General features: G+C 44.1%; 1 protein-coding gene across 1 annotated transcript; it reads left to right on the plus strand.

The window, feature by feature from the left end:
- The first annotated feature begins 760 nt into the window (after positions 1–760).
- MKRN1 (makorin ring finger protein 1) lies at positions 761–19,945 on the plus strand. Its single transcript, XM_027075604.2, has 8 exons — positions 761–1,134; positions 8,383–8,511; positions 14,162–14,391; positions 15,090–15,316; positions 17,327–17,541; positions 18,348–18,458; positions 19,017–19,155; positions 19,516–19,945. The coding sequence occupies exons 1-8, from the start codon at positions 950–952 to the stop codon at positions 19,726–19,728; spliced, it is 1,449 nt and encodes a 482-aa protein (XP_026931405.1). The 5' UTR covers positions 761–949; the 3' UTR covers positions 19,729–19,945.
- Positions 19,946–22,222: the final 2,277 nt, after the last annotated feature.

Here is a 22,222-nt window from a genome sequence, read left to right on the forward strand (position 1 = left end):
CTGGGAAATTCCAGACACCTTTTGTTATTTGTCATCTGTTAACTATAGTGTGAAAGAATAATGCCAAGGATTTTCCATGGACTCTCATTTAATTTTTGCAACCACCTGTGTTAGGTGCCATTTTTATTCTTTGAAAGTCATTGTCTCATTTCATTAACTAATTACAGATCGAGAAAGCAGGAGCACTGAGGTAAATTAACTTGCTCAAAGGCACATAGCTAGGAATGGGGGAGACCAGGAGATCAGGGAGACAAGCTGAGTCCACAATCTTTGCTTGTCTACTATGCTAGTATCTTGGGCTCAGATCACACCCTGATCGGAGGCATAGAGAAGATTAAGTGTTTACTATGTACAAGGCACTAAGCTCAGTGCCTAATCCTCACAGCAACCCTGTGAGGGAGGGCCTGCTAGCATCGCCATTTGAGAGATGAGGAAACTGAGGCTTAAGAGAGAATGGGTATCTAGCCCCAAGTTCGTTCAGCCAATAATTGGTAGAGCCAGCAAATGGGAAATTCTGGATTCCAATCCAAATCCCAATTCCCTCTCAACACAGCATCAGCTTCCACTAGGGAAGTACTCCTGGGTCTACATGCTTGAAACCTGCACTTCAGTTCCCTAGATGTGGAGTCTCGAGGGTGGGGGGGGTGGGGGGACAGTGAGGGCGGGCCCACCTGGCGGAGCCCGGCCCTCGCCCCGCCCCCGCGGGCGGAGCTCTCTCGTCCGCCAATCAGAGGATGCTGGGGGCGGGCCGCGGGCGCTGCGGCTCCGGCCCGCAGTTCGAGCGGCTGGAGCGCTCGGGAGACGCGACGAAGGGCCGAGGGGAGCGAGCGGGCGCCCCAGTCTCCTTCCCCTCCCCTCCCCTTGCCTCGCCGCCTTCTCCTCCGGCCGCCGGACCGGAACTATGTGATCCCGGAAGTTCCGGTGCCACTGCTGTGTGGGATAAACAGTAATGGCGGAGGCTGCAGCTCCCGGAACAACAGCCACAACATCAGGAGCAGGAGCGGCAGCGGCGGCGGTGGCAGCGGCCTCCCCCACCCCTATCCCCACAGTCACCTCCCCGTCCCCGGGGGCGGGGGGAGGGGGAGGCAGCAGCGACGGCTGCAGCGGCGGCTGGACTAAACAGGTCACCTGCAGGTGAGACGCTGCGCAGCCTGGCGCCGGGTGCCGGGATGGAGGGGGGCCGAGGCAGCGGAGAGGGCACGGAGGAAGGGGCGGGCGGTCTGCCGGGGGCGGGCGAAGAAAGGAAGGAAAAGAGCGGCGTTTGGCCGCCGCGGCCTCCCCGCCCGCGCTGCGTCAACCCCCGCCGGCCGCCGCGGCCCGAGCGCGCGCAGCGCCGCTGCGGGGCCGCCGCACCGCCCGCCGCTCTCCCCGCCCCTCCCTGCGCCAGCCGAGCGGCGCGCCGCGCTGAGGGAAAGGTGGGCTGACTCCTCCCCCCTGTGCATTGTCGCGGGATGCCGCATCCCCTGCCTGCACCTCCGCAGGTTCGGGAAGGGGTGGGTGTTCTTGCCTGGAGCCCGCCTCCCCGCGGCTCTGTGGGGCCGGGGAGCGCAGCCGCGTTCACCGGCGAGGTGGCCTGGCTGTCCGCTGGCTGCCGGGCCCCCGGCGCCTTGTCATCCGTTGGTAACGTCCGCTCGCGTCTCCGCCCCCGCCCTCCGCCGCACCCGAGAAGTAGCTTTTGTTATTTCCTTGTATGTTTATTGAGGTTGGCGGTTCTGAGCTTTGTCTTAGTACCGAGTGCCTGGCTCGGATCCTCTCCTCCGCCTGAAATTGTACGTGCTGCCATTCCCCTCCCGCGGCGAAATGTTTTCTCTTGAAATCCACCCTTCTTACTTTTGAAGGGGAATCAAAGAGCTTGTCGCTCCCGGAGCAGAGCAGTTTTGTTTTGGTTTGGTGTATCGGATGCAAGGATGTGGAAAAAAAAAAATTAGTGGATGGCGGTTACAGATACGTTGAGTGTACGCATGTAAAAAATGATCGCGCTGTACATACGAGTGCATTTAAATGGGTGTTATACTTGGGTTTTTTTAGAAGTGATCACTAGCGCCCAGAAGCTTTTCCTTTCTCTAAATCAACCTGGAACGCCAATTTGAACCCGCGTGGGATAATTTCCATACGATACGTAAGAATAGTCTTAACACGCAGAATTCACTGTCCTGGTGTTAACAGCGATATTGAAGCGTTCTTCTGTAATACACATATAAGGCATGAAGAATAAGCTTAATAAATAAAGTTTGTTTTCCGCAACGGAATGGAAAAACAAAAGCTATTTTAGGAAGCTTCTCATTTGTATAGGGTAAGAATGGAGTCAAGTGCAGTATCTTAAAGAATGAGAATTTTAAAGTTCCTATTCATGGAACCGGTTGTTTGAGTGTGTTTACCATTTTTTTTTTCCTCCACAATGCTGCACTTGATTTAAACTTGGTAGTTGGATCTTTTAAAAATAGCTAGTGTAACTTTTATATTCCTGAACTTTTAGCCCTTCCCTCTGCAGTCCCAGTCTACCTCTATATGCTGAAAACGTTTTGAATATGTGGGTTCTTTTGAGAATTCTATACAATGCTTTGATTTTACTTATCTCCAGTCTCAATATAGTCTAGCTTTGAATACCCATCACCAACCAGAAATTACCATACTCCCCCTCATTTTTATCTTGTAGCTGTAACTTGAACCCACCTTTACAGCAGTGCACAGAATTCATGGTCACTTTTTCACTTCACTTTCCCTGCTGTTAGACATTTTCCCTGTTCTTTCTGGTTCCTCACCGGCACATAATCAATTCAACATAGCTTACCAGACTAATCATTCCTCTTTGCTGTCTGCCTTTAGGATCTTTGAGTGAATGCAGTATTCTAGATTGTCCCTGGACTGGTGGGAATTTTTTGCCCAGGAACCAGTATATGTTATTTAAAAAATTTGCATAGCTCAGTAGTCTAGTATTTTGAAAAGGCATTGTGTGAAAGATACAAGCTTAGATGTACTCGTTTTTGTCTGTGTAAACCTGTATGTAACTTGGAGAAAGTGATCTAAAAGTATAGGTTAGTTGGTGCGTCTTAATTTTAATATTTGACATTATTTTCAGTTGTTCCATGTACCAATATGATATCCTGTTTTTAAAAAAACCTTTTTTCTTGGGATAGGACTATGTCAAATATGTCATTTATTGTAGACTTGGAGCTTTCTTAGAGTACGGACCCTGTTTCATTTGTCATTATCTGTACTTGGTAACAGCTTGTTGATGCTGGTAAACCCACACGTAAAATTACCCACTTCACTCACGTGCTTGAGGATTCCTTTGCTTTCATTTAAAAAAAGAATGAACTAGAAAAAAAAAAAGAATGAACTTGTAAGTTTGCAAAGACATTGTTTTGGGAGACTCCTTTGTCAGTTATTCGTTAAATAAGCATTAGTGCTTACAGTGAGAGATAATGCTAGATGTTCAAGGGAATGTAGAGATGCACTGTATTATAAATATCTTTATTCTGTTTGAAAGCTAAGTCTCCCTTGAATTCACGATAGTGCCGTATTTTTAGTGTTTTTGCTTATTTCCTTGTGTCTAGCAATTTGACTAAGACTTTTCTTAGGGCATAATCCTCTTACAGTTTGTTTCTCCCTTTCCAGTTGACAGACACTTGTTTCTTAATATATTTCTCGGAATCCTATCTCACTTTTATTTCTGCAGCTTAAGAAAAACCGAACTACATATACCTTTTCTGAGGAACTGTATTATGCTGCCCCCACCTGGCCATTTTTCATATTTTTTATTGGAGGAATATTATGAAGTAGGCTATTGGTTTTAGCTTCTTTGAGTGTGGGATTAAAATAATACTTAAAAGAATAGATGGTAATTTGGCAAGCTGTAATTTTGAATTTAAGACACTGCTTGATTAGAGTGCTTCTGCAGTGGTAGATATAACTGTTTGGCAGTTGAAATAATGTAACAAAAAATACAAGTGTTTCTTCATTTCTATTTTTTAAAAGGTTTTTTGCTTTTTTGAGTGTAGGTATAGCTTAAATAAAGGAACTTACTCCAGAAAGTCTATGCAAGTGCTGATAGTGAAATTTATTACTTGCAACCTATGTGGTTTTGCTTTGAAGGGGTGACATTGAAAAAGTCACACAGCTCATTAAGAAATTAATTTGTTACTGGCATTACGATTTGCATGACACCTAGGTGTCTTCTACAGTTTTTATTAAATATGTAAGTATTGTTTGTATAGGTATTGTAGGACATAAAAAAGAAATCCATGGTCCTTAACCACCAAGAATTTACAGTCCAGTTTGAGAAACAGCATACATGCACTCATCAAAAACTAAATATCCCAGTAAGGAATGTCAGCCAGTTAAGTGGTAAATGCCAAATTCTCATTCAGTAATTTCTGTAAATCCACAGGTAGGTTGTTACAGTGCTAGACATGCTTTGAGGGTATTGTTTCTCTTGTACCCTCACAAGCTAATATTGTGGTTTTTGTAACATATTTTGGCAAACATGCTTAGATTTCCAAAAGATACAGCAGTGGGTAGAATCTAGTCGATTATGTTTGTTTTTATTCCTGGACAATGTCTGCCTGGAGTCCCAGAATCTTCAAGGTGGAAGGAACCTTAGAAACCATGTGGCCCAGCCTTTTACCAAAGGAGGCTTAGTCTGGGCAATGACATCAAGGTGAATTTGGATGGTGGCTTTTTGGTGGTGGCATTTAAAAATAAAAAGCATTTATTTTGGTTTTGTTTTGGGGAGAAATTCTTGGGAGAAGCTTGCCCTTCTCCACTTTTCTGTTGTAACTTCTGTTATGTCATGATCTCTTAGAAATTAGTTGGCAAGGAGGGGTTTCACTGTGAGGATGATATATAATTTTGGGTGTACCAATACTGTTCACACCACTGAGGGACAAAAGACAAGAAAAAAACCCCAAAAACCCAGACAGTACGTAGTAAACACCATGTAAATTAACGCTTAGTATTTGGCAGTAACTGATTAGGACTTGTGTTCTAGTGTTTCTGTTGATTCTGCAGTATCCGGTGATTTTGCGTCTGCTTGAATTCCTTCGGTGTTGCTAGTTCTGGACCACAGGAACTTCTTGCTGGGTAGTTCTTTTTCTCAGTCCTCCTGTTGCACCACACATGGTATAGCTTTCTGCAGGAATAGTTCCCGAAAAGGTTGTTCCTTTGTTTTCTGGCTCGATTACTCCGGTTAACTTCAGATCTTCTTGTGGCATGACATCTAGCTGTCTTGCCTTCTTTCTGAACTGATCTGTTCACGTACACCTCCCATCAGGCAAGGGAAGAAACCAGTACAGTCCCCAAATGCGGTCTGAGTGTGGGCAGAGTGAAGCTGTGGAAGGCCCAGGCGTAAGGGAGCCAGAGTAGCAACAAAGGCCTAATGCAGTGACTTCACTCACACATCCTGCCCTTTTTTTCAAGTTCTAAAATATAAAGATTGGTGAGACTAAGATGACATCACTAGCAAGCGACAAAGCTGGAAGTGAGTCTCCCACTTCTGATGGGGAGTGCCTGGCTGGCTCCATCTTTTTGAGTTGAGTTTTCACTATCCTTGTGGATTTTTCAAGAGTTTCTACCCTTCATGGATGTCAGCAAGTAAATAGCGGTGTATGTTTTACAAAGGTGCTAATGAAGTGTCCTACTGAATGTTAAGTTGCAGGTTTTAGGAAGTTGATCTTTTTTTTTTAATGTTTTTATTTATTTCTGAGAGAGAGACACACACAGAGTATAAGCCTCAGAGAGGGAGGGAGACATAGAATCCGAAGCAGGCTCCAGGCTCTGAGCTGCCAGCACAGAGCCCGATGCGGGGCTTGAACCCCCGAACAGTGAGATCAGACCTGAGCCGAAGTCGACGCTTAACCGACAGAGCCACCCAGGCGCCCCGGAAGTTGATCTCCTTAAATGAAGCAACTGGTTTAAGAACCCAGGTTATGGTCAGGCAGGGAGTGGTGGAAGATGAAATCTGACATAGTGAAGAGGGTCATAAACCCAAGTACAGCAGTTGAATGAATGAAAACTTGGCAAATAGGATTTAAAAACAAACCTAAATGAAGTATTGTGCCTGAGATTTAGGTGCTACCTTCCCAGCTGGAAATCTCTAGAGGGTTTATCAAGCCTTAAAACTGAATCAATAAATGGTCTGTGTATCTCTGACTTAAGATTGATCCCGAAGAAATATCAAAGGTATAGACACCTTTGCTTTAAAAAGCAAAAGTTCCCACCAGGGATGAGACAGTAAACAACTGTATTCAGACACCTTTGTCTTGTGTTTAAAAAGCAAAAGTTCCTACCAGGGATGAGACAGTAAACAACTGTATTCAGGCATGGACACTGTTTCAAATGGATAACCTATTAGCAACTGGATACTTGATATATAATACTTTGAGGCATAATTATACTGTAGTGGTGATTACAATGTAATTATCATTGGCTTGTTTAGGTGTTGGGGGTGTGTGTAATGTTGATGTCTTCATTTATGCAGTCAGAAATTATCTACTGATAGAACTAGTTTAGTTGCCCTGTAGTTGAGCATAAGTTCAGACCTGAGTTAGATTATGGCAAACCTAGTAACAGTTGAAGTTAGGTTATAGTTATAATTTGACTTCCAATTATATTTTTATATTTTTTTAATGGACTGCAGTCATAGCACTTCAGGATCTTGATCTTTTTTAACTGTCTCCACCAACATGTTACATTCTTGCCATCTTACCTGCTGTCACATAGAAGGTTCACTTGCAGGTCATCCCTGAATAGAACTATTCGCATTCGAATTTGGGGACAGTTCAATTGAAGGAACTTCTTCAGAGTTCCTTAGGTAAATCTGAATATTTTTTTACATACCATTAAAAAATGTGGGCAAGGGGCTTGTACTTTCTGTTACTGTACCTACCAGCTGTAGATAACTGTGACAGTCTTGGATATAGTGATGTCATTTGCAAGACCAGCCATATTTACACCCATGAAATAGGCACTTTTTTCTTATTCTGCCAGCTGTACATAGATGCATATTTGGGGGAGTTGTGGCCTGCCAAAATTAAATCTTCATTACTCTGCTCAAGAGAAAGAGACCATTAAAGGAAGGACCAAAGAATTTATATTTTTAAAGAATGTTTATTCATTTTTGAGAGATAGCGCAGGTGGGAGAGGAACAGAGAGAGAGGGGGAGGGAGACACAGAATCCCAAGTAGGCTCTAGGCTCCAAGCTGTCAGCACAGAGCCTGATGCAGCGCTTGAACCCACAAACTGAGATCAGGACCCAATCCTAAGTACCCTTAATCAACTGAGCCACCCAGGTCCCCTGGACCAAAGAATTAAAAACAAAAAACAAAAACCCTGACGGAAGTCAGTGGTGGGAAGATGGACGGTGGTGGTGGTGGTGGTGGTTCTACTCACTTGACATGATTAGGGTTATCTATAAAAATAAGGCCCATATCACTTACCTAATCCACATAAGTTACACTTAGAGAAATACGGACATCCCCAGATTCTGATTTAGTAGATAGGCAGTGAGGTCTCAATGTTTGCATTTCTAGCAAATTCCCAGGTGGTGCTGGTGCTGCCTAGTCCGGATTCCCTTACGAAATAAGTCCTAGTAATTCCGACTGTGATACTTGGTGTTTGGAAGCTGCTGGTTAGATACACATGTAACTCTTTAAGGCACAGGAACAACATACTAACCATAGGACATCGTGATTGCCCTTTAACTCTGTGGCAAAATTGGTTTTTATTTTCACATGTGGATTTGAAAGAATTAAAATGGTCTCTTGAAGTACAGTAGTCTGACCCGTTGTGGTCTGCATTGCTTCTTGATTCTTTATCTTTGACTTTTTTACAGATAGAGCTGCTATTATTGGCTAAAGTTAGTGGAAAACAAGAAGCTACCTCCTCAGGACTGTAAAATGAGAACAGTGGTCAGATGAATACCAACCTCAAAGTTTAAATCTGAATTGGTGCACATATGCATAGGCAGCCTTCCTGTGGTACCATAATGGATAATCTTGTCATACGGTCTAATTCTACGTGTTCTGTGTTCATTTCACATGTAATAGAATATATTGCTGCCATGCAGCACTAGTATATTACTGATACATTGGCTAAGAATTCTTTTAGTGCTGGCTCTAGACTTTTCACTTATTTTTTAACGTTTATGTATTTTTGAGAGACTGAGCACCAGCAGGAGAGGGGCAGAGAGAGAGAGGGAGGGAGACACACACAATCCAAAGCAGGCTTCAGGTTCAGCGCAGAGTCGGGACGGGACGCAGGCTCTAACCAATGAGCTGTGAGATCATGACCTGAGTTGACGTCGGACACTTAACCAGCTGAGCCACCCAGGTGCCCCTGGTTCTAGACTTTTTAAATCCAATTTTGTGGTTCTTTTTCTCACAGGTATTTCATGCATGGGGTTTGTAAGGAAGGAGATAACTGTCGCTACTCGCATGACCTCTCTGACAGTCCGTATGGTGTAGTGTGCAAGTATTTTCAGCGAGGATACTGTATTTACGGAGACCGCTGCAGGTAAGAACTCTACAGATCAGTTTTGTTCAGGGGTGGATTGGGAGAGATTGGGAGAAAAGATAAGAGTAAGACACATAATTCCAATAATCTGTCTTTGAATTGGTACCATAATCTGAAATTGCAATTGAGCAGAAAACACGTGTTTTAGTTACCTGTTTATTACAAATTACTGGGAGATTCAGCAGTTTAGAAATAATAGACATTGTCTCATAGTTTCTGGGGGTCAGAATCTGGGCATGGCTTAGCTGAGTGGTTCTAGCTCTGAGACCCCCAAGATTGCAGTCAAGATTTCTGGCAGAACTGGCATTATCTGAAGTCTTGGGGTTGGAGGATCACTTCTAGGGTGGCTCGCTCACTCACTATCGGTGAGACCTCAGTTCGCACCACACGGACCTCTCCCTGGGGCTGCTCAGCGTCCACATACTTGGTAGCTATCTTTTCCCCAGAGCCAGTGATTCAAGAGAGCCAGCAAGGACAAAGCCACAATGCCTTTTATGACCTGGTCTCAGAAGTCCCACACTCCCTTCCACTATATTCTGTTTTATTATAAACAAGTCAGCAAGTCCCAGCGCACGTTCAAGGGGAGAGTGATTGGGCTCCACCTTTTGAAAGGAGTAGTGGCAAAGAATTCTGGACATATTTTAAACCATCACAGTAGGTGAGACATTTTGGGAATGTCAGCCAATTTTAGCATTCTTTCAGAAAAGGATTATGTCAACTCTTGTGTTCAAATGCTAAAGAGTTCAAAAGACTGAATTACTGATGGGTGGGATATTAATGTTAGGTCATCCCACATGCATTTTACTAGGAAGTTACTAAGGACAAAGTTTTTTTTCATATGACTAGAAGCTCAGAAGTGGAACCTCTTGGTATCTGAGTTTAAGTCAATCATTTTACTCTTTGCTGATTTTTTTTTTCCTTTCAGTATTACTGGAGATGGGGACAAATGACAGTGACACTCTACTCCAAAAAATACCCCCCCCCCCAGGTTTATTTATCCTTTTTAGTCACAGTATGAAAGGGGGGGTTGTCTAGAGCCCTATCATACTAAAGATTTTTTCATGGGCTGGTCTCTGCAGGTGTTCTAGGCTGATTAATTGTAGGGGAGCTGGGTTCTTTGCCTAGCCAGTCTGTTGAGGATCCTTGTAAACTCTGTCCAGGGAGAGAGGAAATGTTAAGAGGAGATGAGTCCAGAGACGTCCTGGAGAGTGTGCTTGCTGTGTGACAGGAGGAGGGGAAGTATGGCTAGTTAACGGATGATCCTCTTATTCCAGTAGAGGCACTCACCTGATTGGGTCATATAGGTGGAATGAATGAAAAAAAGGTTAAACTGAAGAAATCTAAGCTAAGGCCTGGGCTCTGTGTCAATCATCAGCTTATTTTTCAGGTAGCTTTGGCAGCCCCAGTGGCATTTCGTGTTCTCCTTTGGGACTAAGTAGAAAGCGTATAGAAGTCCATCTTCAGCACATTCCCGTAGTCCGTGAGTTTCCTTGTGGTAGACGGAGGTTGAAGGCCAGGGAGTGAGCCCTTGTTTTGGTGAGGCTCTGACATTTAGGCAGATGTGAGTCACCTAATAAGTTTACTTTATAGGAAATGTGCAGCTCCCTCTCTGGGGAATAGTCCTGATTTGAGCTCGATTTAGAGCCCTTTGGATAAAGTGAAAGGACTTAGGGAAACCTGTGTATTAATAGCCTGCCTGAAAGGAAGGCTTCGGTGGTAATTGTTTGGGACAGATAGACTGGTCTAGGCAATCTTTTTTTTTTTTTTTTTTTTGGTTTGTTTAGAGTCCTGGTGGGGGAGGGGCAGAGAAAGAGGGAAAGAGAGAATCCCAAACAGACTCCACAGTGACAGGGCAGAGCCTGCCTCAGGGTTTAGCCTCACAAACCACAAACCGTGACCTGAGCCCGAATCAAGAGTCGCTTAACCAACTGAGCCACCCAGGCACCCCTAATAGGTTAGGTGATCATTAAAAGACTGATTCTAGACTAGCTAAAGAAGGAATGTTACAGAGGTGCTTGTTCCAAGACTGCTTATTTTCTTGTTAAAATTACACCTGGATGATTTAAACTTTCGCTCTTATGGTATAGGGATTTTTTAAATATAACTTGGCCAATGCCCAGAGGTTTCAATTAATTGAACTCCTCACAGAGGGAGTAGTTTATAATGAAAGATAAAAGTCCTAGTTCCAACAGTTCAGAAAAATTACTGCATCAGTGTTTGCTAGTGGTGACACTGTTATGAAGTGAGGCCGTTCTTGCCCAGAGCTGGTGGTACACATGGCAGGAAGTCTAGTATCCTTTGCCCCCACCTGCTGAATGCTATTAGAACTCCCTCATTTCCTGGGGCGCCTGGATGGCTCAGTCGGTTAAGTGTCCGACTTCAGCTCAGGTCACGATCTCGCCGTCCGTGAGTTCGAGCCCCGCGTCAGGCTCTGGGCTGATGGCTCAGAGCCTGGAGCCTGCTTCCGATTCTGTGTCCCCCCCCCCCCCCCCCTCTCTGCCCCTCCCCTGTTCATGCTCTGTCTCTCTCTGTCTCAAAAATAAATAAATGTAAAAAAGAAAAATTTAAAAGAACTCCCTCGTTTCCTTTGTCTTTTTTTTTTGTTGTTGTGTAAGTTTTATTTAAGTTACCTCTGCCCAACGAGGGGCTCAAACTCACAACCCTGATATGAGGAGTTGCATGTTCTTCCAACTGAGCCAGCCAGGCGACCTTCCCTCCTTGTTTCTGGACACCAGTGGAGAACCTTGGTTGACAGGTGACAACCTTTGCTATGTAGGCCCTTGCCCTATAGACCCACTGAGTCCCATAAATTAAAATATTTAAAGATGGGTGACTGGGTGGCTTAGTCGGTTAAGTGCTGGACATTGGCTCAGGTTATGATCTCAAGGCTCTGTTCATGAGTTTGAGCCCCACATCAGGCTCTGTGCTAATAGCTCAGAGCCTGGAGCCTGATTCACATTCTGTCTCTCTCTGCTCCTTCCCCGCTTGTACTCTGTCTCTGTCTCTCAAAAATATTAAAAAAAATTTTTAAATATTTATTAAAAAAAATTTTTTTTAATGTTTGTTTATTTTTGAGAGAGAGAGAGAGAGAGACCGAGCTTGAGAGGGGAAGGGCCATATAGAGAGAGGGAGACAAAGAATCTGAAGCAGGCTCCAGGCTCTGAGCTGTCAGCACACAGCCCGATGCGGGGCTCTCATGAACCACGAGATCGTGAGCCAAAGTCTGACGCTCACCCAACTGAGCCACCCAGGCGCCCCTAAGTTTTAAAATATTTAAAGACAGATACCAGACTTTGGAATGATTGGAGGCGGGAAGTAGCCAACTGGAGGGAAAAATGTTTATCTTCTCTTAGTTAGAGCTGGAAGGAAAATTGATTAAACTTCCTTACATAGAAATTGATCCTATATCAAAGTATTCTTTGCAAGATGTGAAAGAAAAGCTCAATATTAGTTTCAGTGTTGTCTCAGCATTATTTCTTCACTTAACACTTTGACTGTAAGGTCACTGATTCTGTGATAATCCATTAAAGAATTAACTTAATTATAACGAAGACATTGTCCTGGGCTCTGAATCCAGTAGATCCGAGAGTCCTTTTAAGCAGGACTTGGCAGATTTTTTCTGTATGGGGCCAGAAAATAAATTTTTGGCTACGCAGGCCACGTGGTTTCTTGTCATACAAAAGCAGCCATAGATAATACATAAGCTGCTGGATGTGATTGTGTTCCCATGAAACTTTATTTGGGATGCTAAAATTTTAGTTCCATATAATTTTCATGTGTCCTAAAGTGATCTTTTTTTCCAACCAATTTAAAATGGTGAAACCAGGAACACAAGTCAGGTTGCTACCTGAATCTGTGTCTCCTGGATTGCAATTCTAGTTGCTCCCCCAAAAAGAATGAAAAAGTAATAATCAACAAATGTCAGTGGGTGCCCGGCTGGCTCAGTTGGTGGAGCGTGTGATTCTTGATCTCAAGTTGTGAGTTGAGGTCCCACGTTGGGCATAGAGCTCACTTTTAAAAATAAATAGATAATTTAAATGTTGTAAATGTGTTTTAGAATCAAAGGAATATATACCATTTAAACATAAAAATGTCAAAGCCACTTTTAACTCTGGTTGAATTTGGTCTGAGGGTCTGAGACTGATCCCTGTTCCTAAAGTCCATGCTTCACCGAACCATATTTTTTGCCTTTCAAAATGAGAGTCTTGCTGTTTATTTGTACTTGATCTCTCCTAGTGCTTACTCACAAATCTTTGCTTCAGAGTCACATTTTATATAGATCTATTCTGCACTAAGGGCATAGCTTTGCCTAAATAGGCAGATTTGATTTAAAAAGTTACTTTTCCGGGGGGTGCCTGGGTGGCTCAGTTGGTTGACTGTCCAACTCTTGATTTCAGCTCATTATGATCTCATTCATGCTTCTTGGAATCAAGCCCCATGTTGGGTCTCTGCTAACAGTGTGGAGCCTGCCAGGGATCCTGTCTGTGCCCCTCCCCTGCTTACATGCTCTCAAAATAAATAAGCTTAAAAAATGTACGAAAATACTATTCTCTTCCGTTTAATAGTGTGAACATTTTAATGTGTGTGTTGGTAAAATGTTCCATGTTTCTGCTTGTTGAATTTGTCACCCTTGCATTTTTTCTTTAATAATTTTATTTATTGAGAGAGAGAGGGTATGTGTGTATAAAAATGGGAGGGGCAGAAGGAGAGAGAGGATCTCAAGCAGGCTCCATGCTCAGTGACAAGAGTGGAGCCCCATGTTGATCCTGTGACCCTGGGATCCTAACCTGAGCCAAAAGAGTGGGAGGTTCAACCCCTCCCTAAGTCACCCAGGCACCCTAGCATTGTTTTGGCTGCCCGGGGTCTTTAGCATAGTTGCCATGGAAACTGCAGGACCCCCGCCCCCATTGGAGTAGAATCTAAGGGGTAGTGGGTGGTCTGTGACAGGGTGGGTAAACTCTGGTGTGTAGGCCAAACGTGGCCAAAAGCTCTTTCGATAAATGAAGTTTTACTGGAATACACACATGTATAGTATGTACCCATGTACAGTCACTTAAGTAACACCTATGGTGGCCTTTGAAGTATAATCACAGAGTTTAATAGTAATAGTTATGGCAGTGACAGTATGACCTGCAAAGCACAAAGTATGTGTTTGACCCTTTTTTTTTTATTAAAAAAAATTTTTTTTTTTAATGTTTATTTAGTTTTGAGACAGACAGAGCATGAGCAGGGAAGGGGCAGAGAAAGAGAGGGAGACACAGAATGTGAAGCAGGCTCCAGGCTCTGAGCTGTCAGCACACAGCCCGACGCGGGGCTCAAACTCACGGACCTGAGCCGAAGTCGGACGCTTAACCGACTGAGCCACCCAGGCACCCCGTGTTTGACCCTTTAGTGTTTGCTTGACCCCTGGTCTATGACCTTGCTCCTCACAGTGTAGTCCTTGGGCTAGCAGTGTGGGGCCTTGGTAGACCTGGAGAATCCTGGGCTCTGCTCCAGACTAAGAAATTAGGTATCTGCCTTTTAACAATTTCCCAGCTGATTCATCGGTACCGTAGTTTGACAAGAACCCAAAGATAGGATCAGGAAATAACATACCCCATTTGGGGCTGCTGGCAAGACAGTGACTGCTGACTTTAAATTTTTCTTTTAGATATGAACATAGCAAGCCACTGAAACAGGAAGAAGTGACTGTGGCAGATCTGACTGCAAAATCATCCCTTGCTGCTTCCTCAAGTCTCTCATCGGTAGTTGGACCAGTTGTTGAAATGAATACGGGCGAAGCCGACTCACGAAATTCAAACTTTGCAAGTGTAGGAGCAGGTTCAGAAGACTGGGTGAATGCCATTGAGTTTGTTCCTGGCCAGCCCTACTGTGGCCGTAGTGAGTATTTAGAAGACTGAAAACGTAGGGCACTAGACAGTAGTCCGTCCTTTAGGTGGGTTTCACAGCCTTCTACTTCCACTCTTCATGTTTAACCTAATCTGTAAAAAAAGAAAATTTTTTTAACGTTTATTTATTATTGAGAGACAGAGCATGAGCAGGGGAGGGGCAGAGAGAGGAGGAGACACAGAATCCAAAGCAGGCTCCAGGCTCCAAGCTCCAAGCTGTCAGCACAGAGCCCGACATGGGGCCCAAACCCACAAACTGAGATCATGAGCCGAAGCCAGATGCTTAACGGATGCTTAACCAACTGAGACACCCAGGCGCCCCTTAACCTAATCTTAATACACTAAATTGGATTACCTAAGATTTACCTATGGAGTGAAAGAAACTTTGATCCCAATAGTAGTGAATATAGAGTGTTTTGAAAAACTGAAGCTTCTTTTGCCTCTTTGCTTTAATCAGTGCCATTGTAGATGAGGTGCCTAAAAAGTTTTGTTTTCTTTTACATAAGCCCATTCATGGAAATACCAGCATTAGAAAGATTTGTTTCAGGAGTAAAGGGATTACATAGACTGTTTGGCCTTTAATTGAAGTTCTCATTTTTTCTTTTCAGTTAGGTTCTCAGTTACTACCTTATAGTTCGTATTTCCCCCTTACCCATTTTGGACCTTTACTGCCCTCTTACACATTTTCAGCGGCCCCTTCCTGCACTGAAGCACCCCCGCAGGGCTCGGTGACCAAGGAAGAATGTGAGAAGGAGCAAACCGTGGCTGAAACAAAGAAGCAGCTTTGCCCGTATGCCGCCGTGGGAGAGTGCCGGTACGGGGAGAACTGTGTGTATCTCCACGGAGACTCCTGTGACATGTGTGGGCTGCAGGTTCTCCACCCCATGGACGCTGCCCAGAGATCACAACATATAAAAGTAAGTCCGCGGGGCCATGTGCTAATAGGTGTGAGATGGGATGTCCCCTTTCACAAGCATTGTTAATTTCGGAAACGCTTGGTGAATTCAGTGGTTTTGTCTCTTGGGCTCTGAATACCTTATCACAAAATCATCCTTTCAGAATTCAGACCATGGGCTCTTTCTTTTTAAATGTTTTCATTTTCTTTAAAAGTGTTTATTTAAAGTGCTGTCTGTACTCAATGTGGGGCTTGAACTCATGACCCTGAGATCAAGAGACACATGCTCTTCAACTGAACCAGCCAGGCACCCTCTTTTTTTTTTTTAAATACCAACAGTTTTTCCGAGATTCACATTCCATAGAATTTACTCTTCTAAGATTGTCTCATTGTTTTTAAGTCTATCAACATAGTTGTGTAACCATTACCATGATTGTGATTTTAGGACATTTTCATCATCCCCAAAAGACACTTCATGCCCCTTAGCTCTATTACTCCATCCTGCCCTTCGTCCAGCTCCTGACAATAAATAACTGATCTACTTTCTGTCTCTCTGGATTTCCCTGTTGTGGGGATTGCTTCTGAATGAAATCCTATACGTCTATCAGTACTTCATTCCTTCTGGCTGAATAACAAGTCACTGCATAGCTGTACCACATTTTATCTTTCCAGTCATCATTTGAGTGGACACTTGGATTGTTTCCCCCTTGGCAGTCTCTTGGAGAGTAGCATTGCTGGGTCATAGGAAACCACTGCCAGGCATTCTCCACGGTGATGGCACCGCTTTACCTTTCAAACCCAAAGGGTGCAGATTGCAGGCTACGGTTTTAAGCCCATTGCAGCATAAATTTTTTGTTGAGAAAACATTGCATTATGAATCTTGTTTATTGGAGCAGATTTTGCCTCCAATCGTTATCATTTCTGTTTAATAAAAATTAATTTGGTTGTTGGGTAAAGCATGATGTGGGATAGACATAGTTTGAATCCTACCTTCGCAGCATGTTGGTTGTGTGAATTAGGCAAGTTAAATAAATCGTTCAGGTATGTTTTGGGGATAGTAGCGTCTTTTTTTGTTTTGTCTCTTTTTGTAATGTCTTTCTGAAGATTGTTTAAAAAGAGGTTTCAGAAAGATAGAATATACTAAAATGTGGTTATGTGGATTTATGGGTGACTTTTTGGTTGCTCTTTTGTATTTCCTACAATTAACATGTTTCTTATAAAATGAAAAAGTATGTGTAGTGTAATAAATGTCAGTTACACCTCCCTTAAAACAAAGGGTGGGACATGTACACAAATCTGTACATGAATGTTCAGAGTAGTGTAATTTTTTTTTTTTTAAGTTTATTTAGGTAATCTCTACACGCAGATAGCCTTCCACAGTGTAGATAACTGACCAAGCCAGTCCCTAAAGGACACATTTATATGATACACCCCGGGATAAGCATAGCCAAAGATTACTAGTTGCCTAGGACTGGGAGGCTGGTTTCAGGGGGATTGAGTGACTGCTGTGGGAGTGGGGTTTTTCTTGGGGTAACGGACACATTCTCCTATTGATTGTGGGGATGGTTACATAACTAAACTGCACCCTTTGAAAGAATGAATTAAAATGGTATGTGAAGTATACCTCAATAAAGCTGGTTTTTCCTTTAATGTGAAAATTAGGTACCTGGCACATAGTTGTCCCCTAATAAATATTAATTTCCATCATCCTTAATGAGATCAATAAACAGTATGAAAAACCGTCTCCAACATGGATCATAACGCAGAGGGTAAAGAAAACTGGGTGACACCTCTCCTCCCTGCCCCCCCCCCCCCGCCGTTCTTCAAGTTGCATTCTTCTAGTTTGACTTTGTAATGATGTAAAGACCCAAAAGGTTACTGTATTTGCTTGTGAACAAAGCTGCTTTCGCTGTCCAATTGGGAACCTCTTTTTTGGGTGACTATTGATTTCTCTGAACACCAGTCTCGAGCTATCAGTGGAAGTCTTCGTTGTTCAGTGACTTGATCACACTTCTCTCTCTACTGTCTCTAGTCCTGCATCGAGGCCCATGAGAAGGACATGGAGCTCTCGTTCGCTGTCCAGCGCAGCAAGGACATGGTCTGCGGGGTCTGCATGGAGGTGGTCTATGAGAAAGCCAGCCCCAGCGAGCGCCGCTTTGGGATTCTCTCCAACTGCAGCCACACTTACTGTCTCAAGTGTATTCGCAAGTGGAGGAGTGCTAAGCAATTTGAGAGCAAGATCATAAAGTGAGACTCCTCCCCAATCTCCGTTTGTGCTTTCTATTTTGGGGAAGAATTTAGTATCTTGTGCCAACTTTCAACCAGATGGACCGCACTTAAATGCATGCATTTTATCTTGAAACTGGGGTATTCTAATTGGGACTTCTCCTTTGTATTTTCCGCTAGCTTCTAGGTTAGTTGGTATAGGTCTACTTTTCATTTGAACGAGGAAACCCTGTGTATCAGTCAGTAGATTCTTCGTGCTTTTTCTGAGGAGATTGTGTTTAATGGATTAGCCAGTTTAGGCTCAGCGAACAAACTTATCTAGCTCTGAATGTATGTTTCCTGACGTTTTACATTTTCCACTTTACTATTCCATCCATTAAGCTAGCCAATAATCCACCATCCTTTAAAGATTGTTCTCATAACTGAACAAAGACTACATAATCTAAACAGAGCAAAGTTACAAGAAATAAATCTATTTAAACGAAAGAAAAAGGAGTCCGTGTGAAATGTCTTCTTTGGTTGGTTTTTTTTTTTTGTTTTGTTTTGTTTTTTTATTTTTTTGTTTTTATTTTTTAACCGAAGTTGTTGTTATTATTATCATTATTTTTTTGAGTGAATTGGCTAGCCATTGAATTGAATTTATGAAGGAGTTTGTCTTGCCTCAGAGGAAATGGTCAGTTGTGTGACAGTGTGTGGAACCCTTTCAGGAAATGCCCACTTGCCTTTCAGTTAAGTCTTTAAGTATGGAGGTGACACATCAGGGTGTGTCCTTGAAGAGTGGGCCTGTAAAGGGGGATATGCATTGCAGCCTGTTCATTGTTTCCCAGGTCCTGCCCAGAATGCCGGATCACATCTAACTTTGTCATTCCAAGTGAGTACTGGGTGGAGGAGAAAGAAGAGAAGCAGAAACTCATTCAGAAATACAAAGAGGCAATGAGGTATGAGCACTGCAGCCTTTTCTCAGGCTAAGATCCCAACATGGCTTGGGTTCACTTTGAAAAGAACAGTGCTGCATTATATACTCCTACCTCCTTCCTACCCTTTCTTTGACTTCCCAGTACAGTTTCTTGTGTCGCCCCTGATTACACTTCCCCGTTGTGTACCTGGCTATAACACAGTCCTTGGGGTGCATGCCAAGGGACTGTGTTATAACGAAGTCTATACTGCTGATTGCTGAAACCCCATGAGTGGGGTTCTGCCTTCTTCTGCGTCCATGTTCTAGTTGTTCTGTGTGCTTGTGTGTGGGCTTCTAGAAGATTTTCTCTCTGCTGGATCTGCGGTACTGGAGCTGTTACAAACAGCATAGACTTGAACAGAGTGTCTGTTTCTAGTTAGTGTTTCATGCATTCGTGCACACATGTTAAGAACACACCTTGGGGAGGGCTGTGAACGAACATGCTGGTTCTATCCCTACCTGTTTAACGAAATACCGGATGATAGTCAAATACAGACCTGAAATCCACTGTGAATAAGGGTTGCGATATTTTCCTTTCCAGCAACAAGGCGTGCAGGTATTTTGATGAAGGACGTGGGAGCTGCCCATTTGGAGGGAACTGTTTTTACAAGCATGCGTACCCTGATGGCCGTAGAGAGGAGCCACAGAGACAGAAAGTGGGAACATCAAGCAGATACCGGGTAACTCTCGCTGTTTTTTTAAAGGAGGGGAAATTCCACGCTATCCGTTGAGTCCTGCACAGATTGGGGTAGGGGAAGATTACCGCACAGGTCTGGGAGTGAGACTGGAGGATGAGAGGAGGAGAGAGCCACCTCAGGAAATGGGGAGGGATAGGAGAGGAAAAGATACAGAGTGCCCAGAGCTCTAGCCTAAACGGTTTGCATCAAGTAACCAGAGGGTAGGAATTGGTAAAGTCGAAACCCTAAATGAGAAGTCTGTTCGTCATGCCCTCTGGTGTGCTGGATGGTTTGCCTTAGAAACACCAGGATAGAAGATGCTACTCGACAGTGCCCTCCCTATCATGGCCTTGTTTTTTACAGGCCCAACGAAGGAACCACTTCTGGGAGCTCATTGAGGAAAGAGAGAACAGCAACCCATTTGACAACGACGAAGAGGAGGTTGTCACCTTTGAGCTGGGCGAGATGTTGCTTATGCTTTTGGCCGCAGGTGGGGACGACGACCTGACAGACTCTGAAGACGAGTGGGACTTGTTTCATGATGAGCTGGAAGATTTTTATGACTTGGATCTATAGCAGCTTTGCGTGGCGCACTGGTCTGCCGAGCCTCAGCCAGGAGCCGTCCCCGTGGTGGTGTGGCAGTGCCCGTGTTTCTGTCCTAGGCAGGCCTATCCAATCCAGGTGCTGTCGTGGTCCTTTTACCCAGGGCCTGTCTTCTCGTCCCCTCACCTTCCCTCAAGGAGTGTGTTGTCTCCTCTGTTTCCAGAAGTTACAAAAATAAATCTTAAAGCTAGTTTTTTTTCGTAACATGGATTTAACTGTCAGAGTAGGTTAGTTGCGCCATCTGTTTCCCGCCAGATTCACACGGTTCTAGGGTAGCGTTTACGGACTTTTCCACACTCTACTTTGAGGACCCCGGGTTCAAACGTAACAGCGCGGGCCCCGCTTTCGGGTCCAAGAATAGGGGTGACAGGTGAAGGGTCTGGACTGTGGCAAGTAGCCTGCTGCAGACTCACAAGGTGGATGCTTGAGGCTTCTGGTGAAATCTGCACATCTGTGTTTTTACATCTATCTGTTCCCTACCCTGTACTCCCCACCTGTGCCCTTGTTCTGTGGTTTTGGTCTCTTGTTTAATTGCACACAAGTAATAATTACGGGGTAACCAGAACCAGGTGCGAATGTGTTGAGATTTTACCGTGTAGCACGATAGGCAGATTGTGAAAGAACACATACAAAAAGATACAGCGCGTAAAAGAAATGCAGAGCCGGAAGTGGACTCCCAGGGGCTGCTGGACTTGGTGTGCACGAGTGTGAGCGTGCGATAAGCTTCTCCCTGCATAGACACAGTGTTCTTAGCCTTAGTGGAAAGACTTGGTTTAGTGGTTTCAGCCTAGTGTGGCCAATAGATGGTAAAGGACAAAGCATGTCTTGGTAGCTGTAAATAGAGCAGTGCGCCTGGTTGTCCCACACATTCAACCCCGGGCTCGGATACACAGTTGTATTTAATGTTTTACGGTCTCCTCGCCTTTCCAGGCCAGGCACTTTTGGACAAACCTTTGTCCTTGTTTCAGGTTTCATTGTTGGGTTTTTGTGTTTGTTTTTGGAAGTATTTGCCTCCTTCCATCTCTGAGCTTTGCAGGCAGACAGATGTGATTCAAAACTTAATATTCTGACACGTTTCTTGTAGTGGAGTAATTGGTGCGCAGGAGTAAGTCACGCTTTCCCACTAAACGGGGGCAGGGCTGGTAATCCACGAGACAGGCTAAAGTTCAGTTCTTACAAGAATTTCTTGATTGGAAATTTTAGCTTTGAGTTGTGTTGCTCTAGTTTCGGAGATAACTTGGAGATGCTCCTCATTGGTCCATCCACTGCTGTGATTCCTTGGGTCCCGCCCATTCTTTCACTTTAAGAGAAAACAAGTAACTGTTGCAGAGGTGTCTGTATTTTGCAGCTGCCCTTTTGTAAGAAGCACTTTTCCCAAATAAAACAATTAAAAAAAAAAACCAGTTGGCTTTCTGTTTCGTGTACTGAGCAGTTTTGGTGCAGATGTCAAAGCATAACATTTGTTTCTTTCATGGACTCTGATCACTTCTTCAATTAGTCACCTCTCTGTGGAGGAAAGTGACCACTTTCCCTAAAACATCTAGCCTGCTGTGAATGCTTTGAGAGATACAGAGAGGACCTTACTAGCTGGGATCCTCCAATGATTCTGTATTTTAGAATTTGCAAGGCTGAGACTCAGGCCCTCTTTGGCGGCCACAGGCCCTGCCAGTTTGCTGCTGCGCGCCTGTAGCTGAACCTGCTTCGTGTACCCTCAAATAACAGGTAGGTCACAACATGCCATCTATTTTGAAAGGGTATTTTTCTCCCTGATGATGCTGTCCTACTTTTTATTAATAAAAACCATTCTGCAGTGACCTTTTTGCATTGCTTATTTGTAAAAATACTGTTGCTTGGTTTAAATATCTATGTCAGGAATTTGTGCCACTGAGAATGTTTCCACCTGTAGGAATGGTGGATACGGTGACTTACTGTAGTCATAGTAACAGCTATAGGTCCGTGAGTAGTCTGTTTCTGTAAGCTCTCTTATCCATTGCTTCCTTCCAGAAGTGTTGACATTGTGCTTCCAGCTGCTGGGGATCACACGCACCTCCAGAGTGATGCTGGAGAGCCTCAGAGGCAAGGTAGAACCGTTGGGGGTCTGAGTGGGGAAGAGAGACTCTTTTGAAAGCCTCTGCTTTCTGGTGTCTGGAAAGGAGGAAGAGGTTCATTGGTGGTTGTCCTGTTGGCATATCTGTGTCTGCACTGGGGAGATGGTCTTTGCAGGCGGTGAGTGTGGCTTGCTTCTCGAGTTGAGGTACATTTATGTTTGGAGCAGCTCCTTTCAGGTCTTGGGAAAGGCAGTGGAAGCTTGTGTATCAGTCAGTCCATAACATGTTCTTGTCCTGTTCTGTGCACTGAGCACGAGCTCTTTCAGTGTGCCTGCCTCTTACAAAAAGAGTTGGGGAACCAACAGTGACCATAGAAACCCCTCAACTTTCTCATTTGCACAGAACTACTGTTTCAACCT

The sequence above is a fragment of the Acinonyx jubatus genome, chromosome A2 (genome assembly GCF_027475565.1).
Source record: "Acinonyx jubatus isolate Ajub_Pintada_27869175 chromosome A2, VMU_Ajub_asm_v1.0, whole genome shotgun sequence".
Taxonomy (NCBI): Eukaryota; Metazoa; Chordata; class Mammalia; order Carnivora; family Felidae; genus Acinonyx; species Acinonyx jubatus.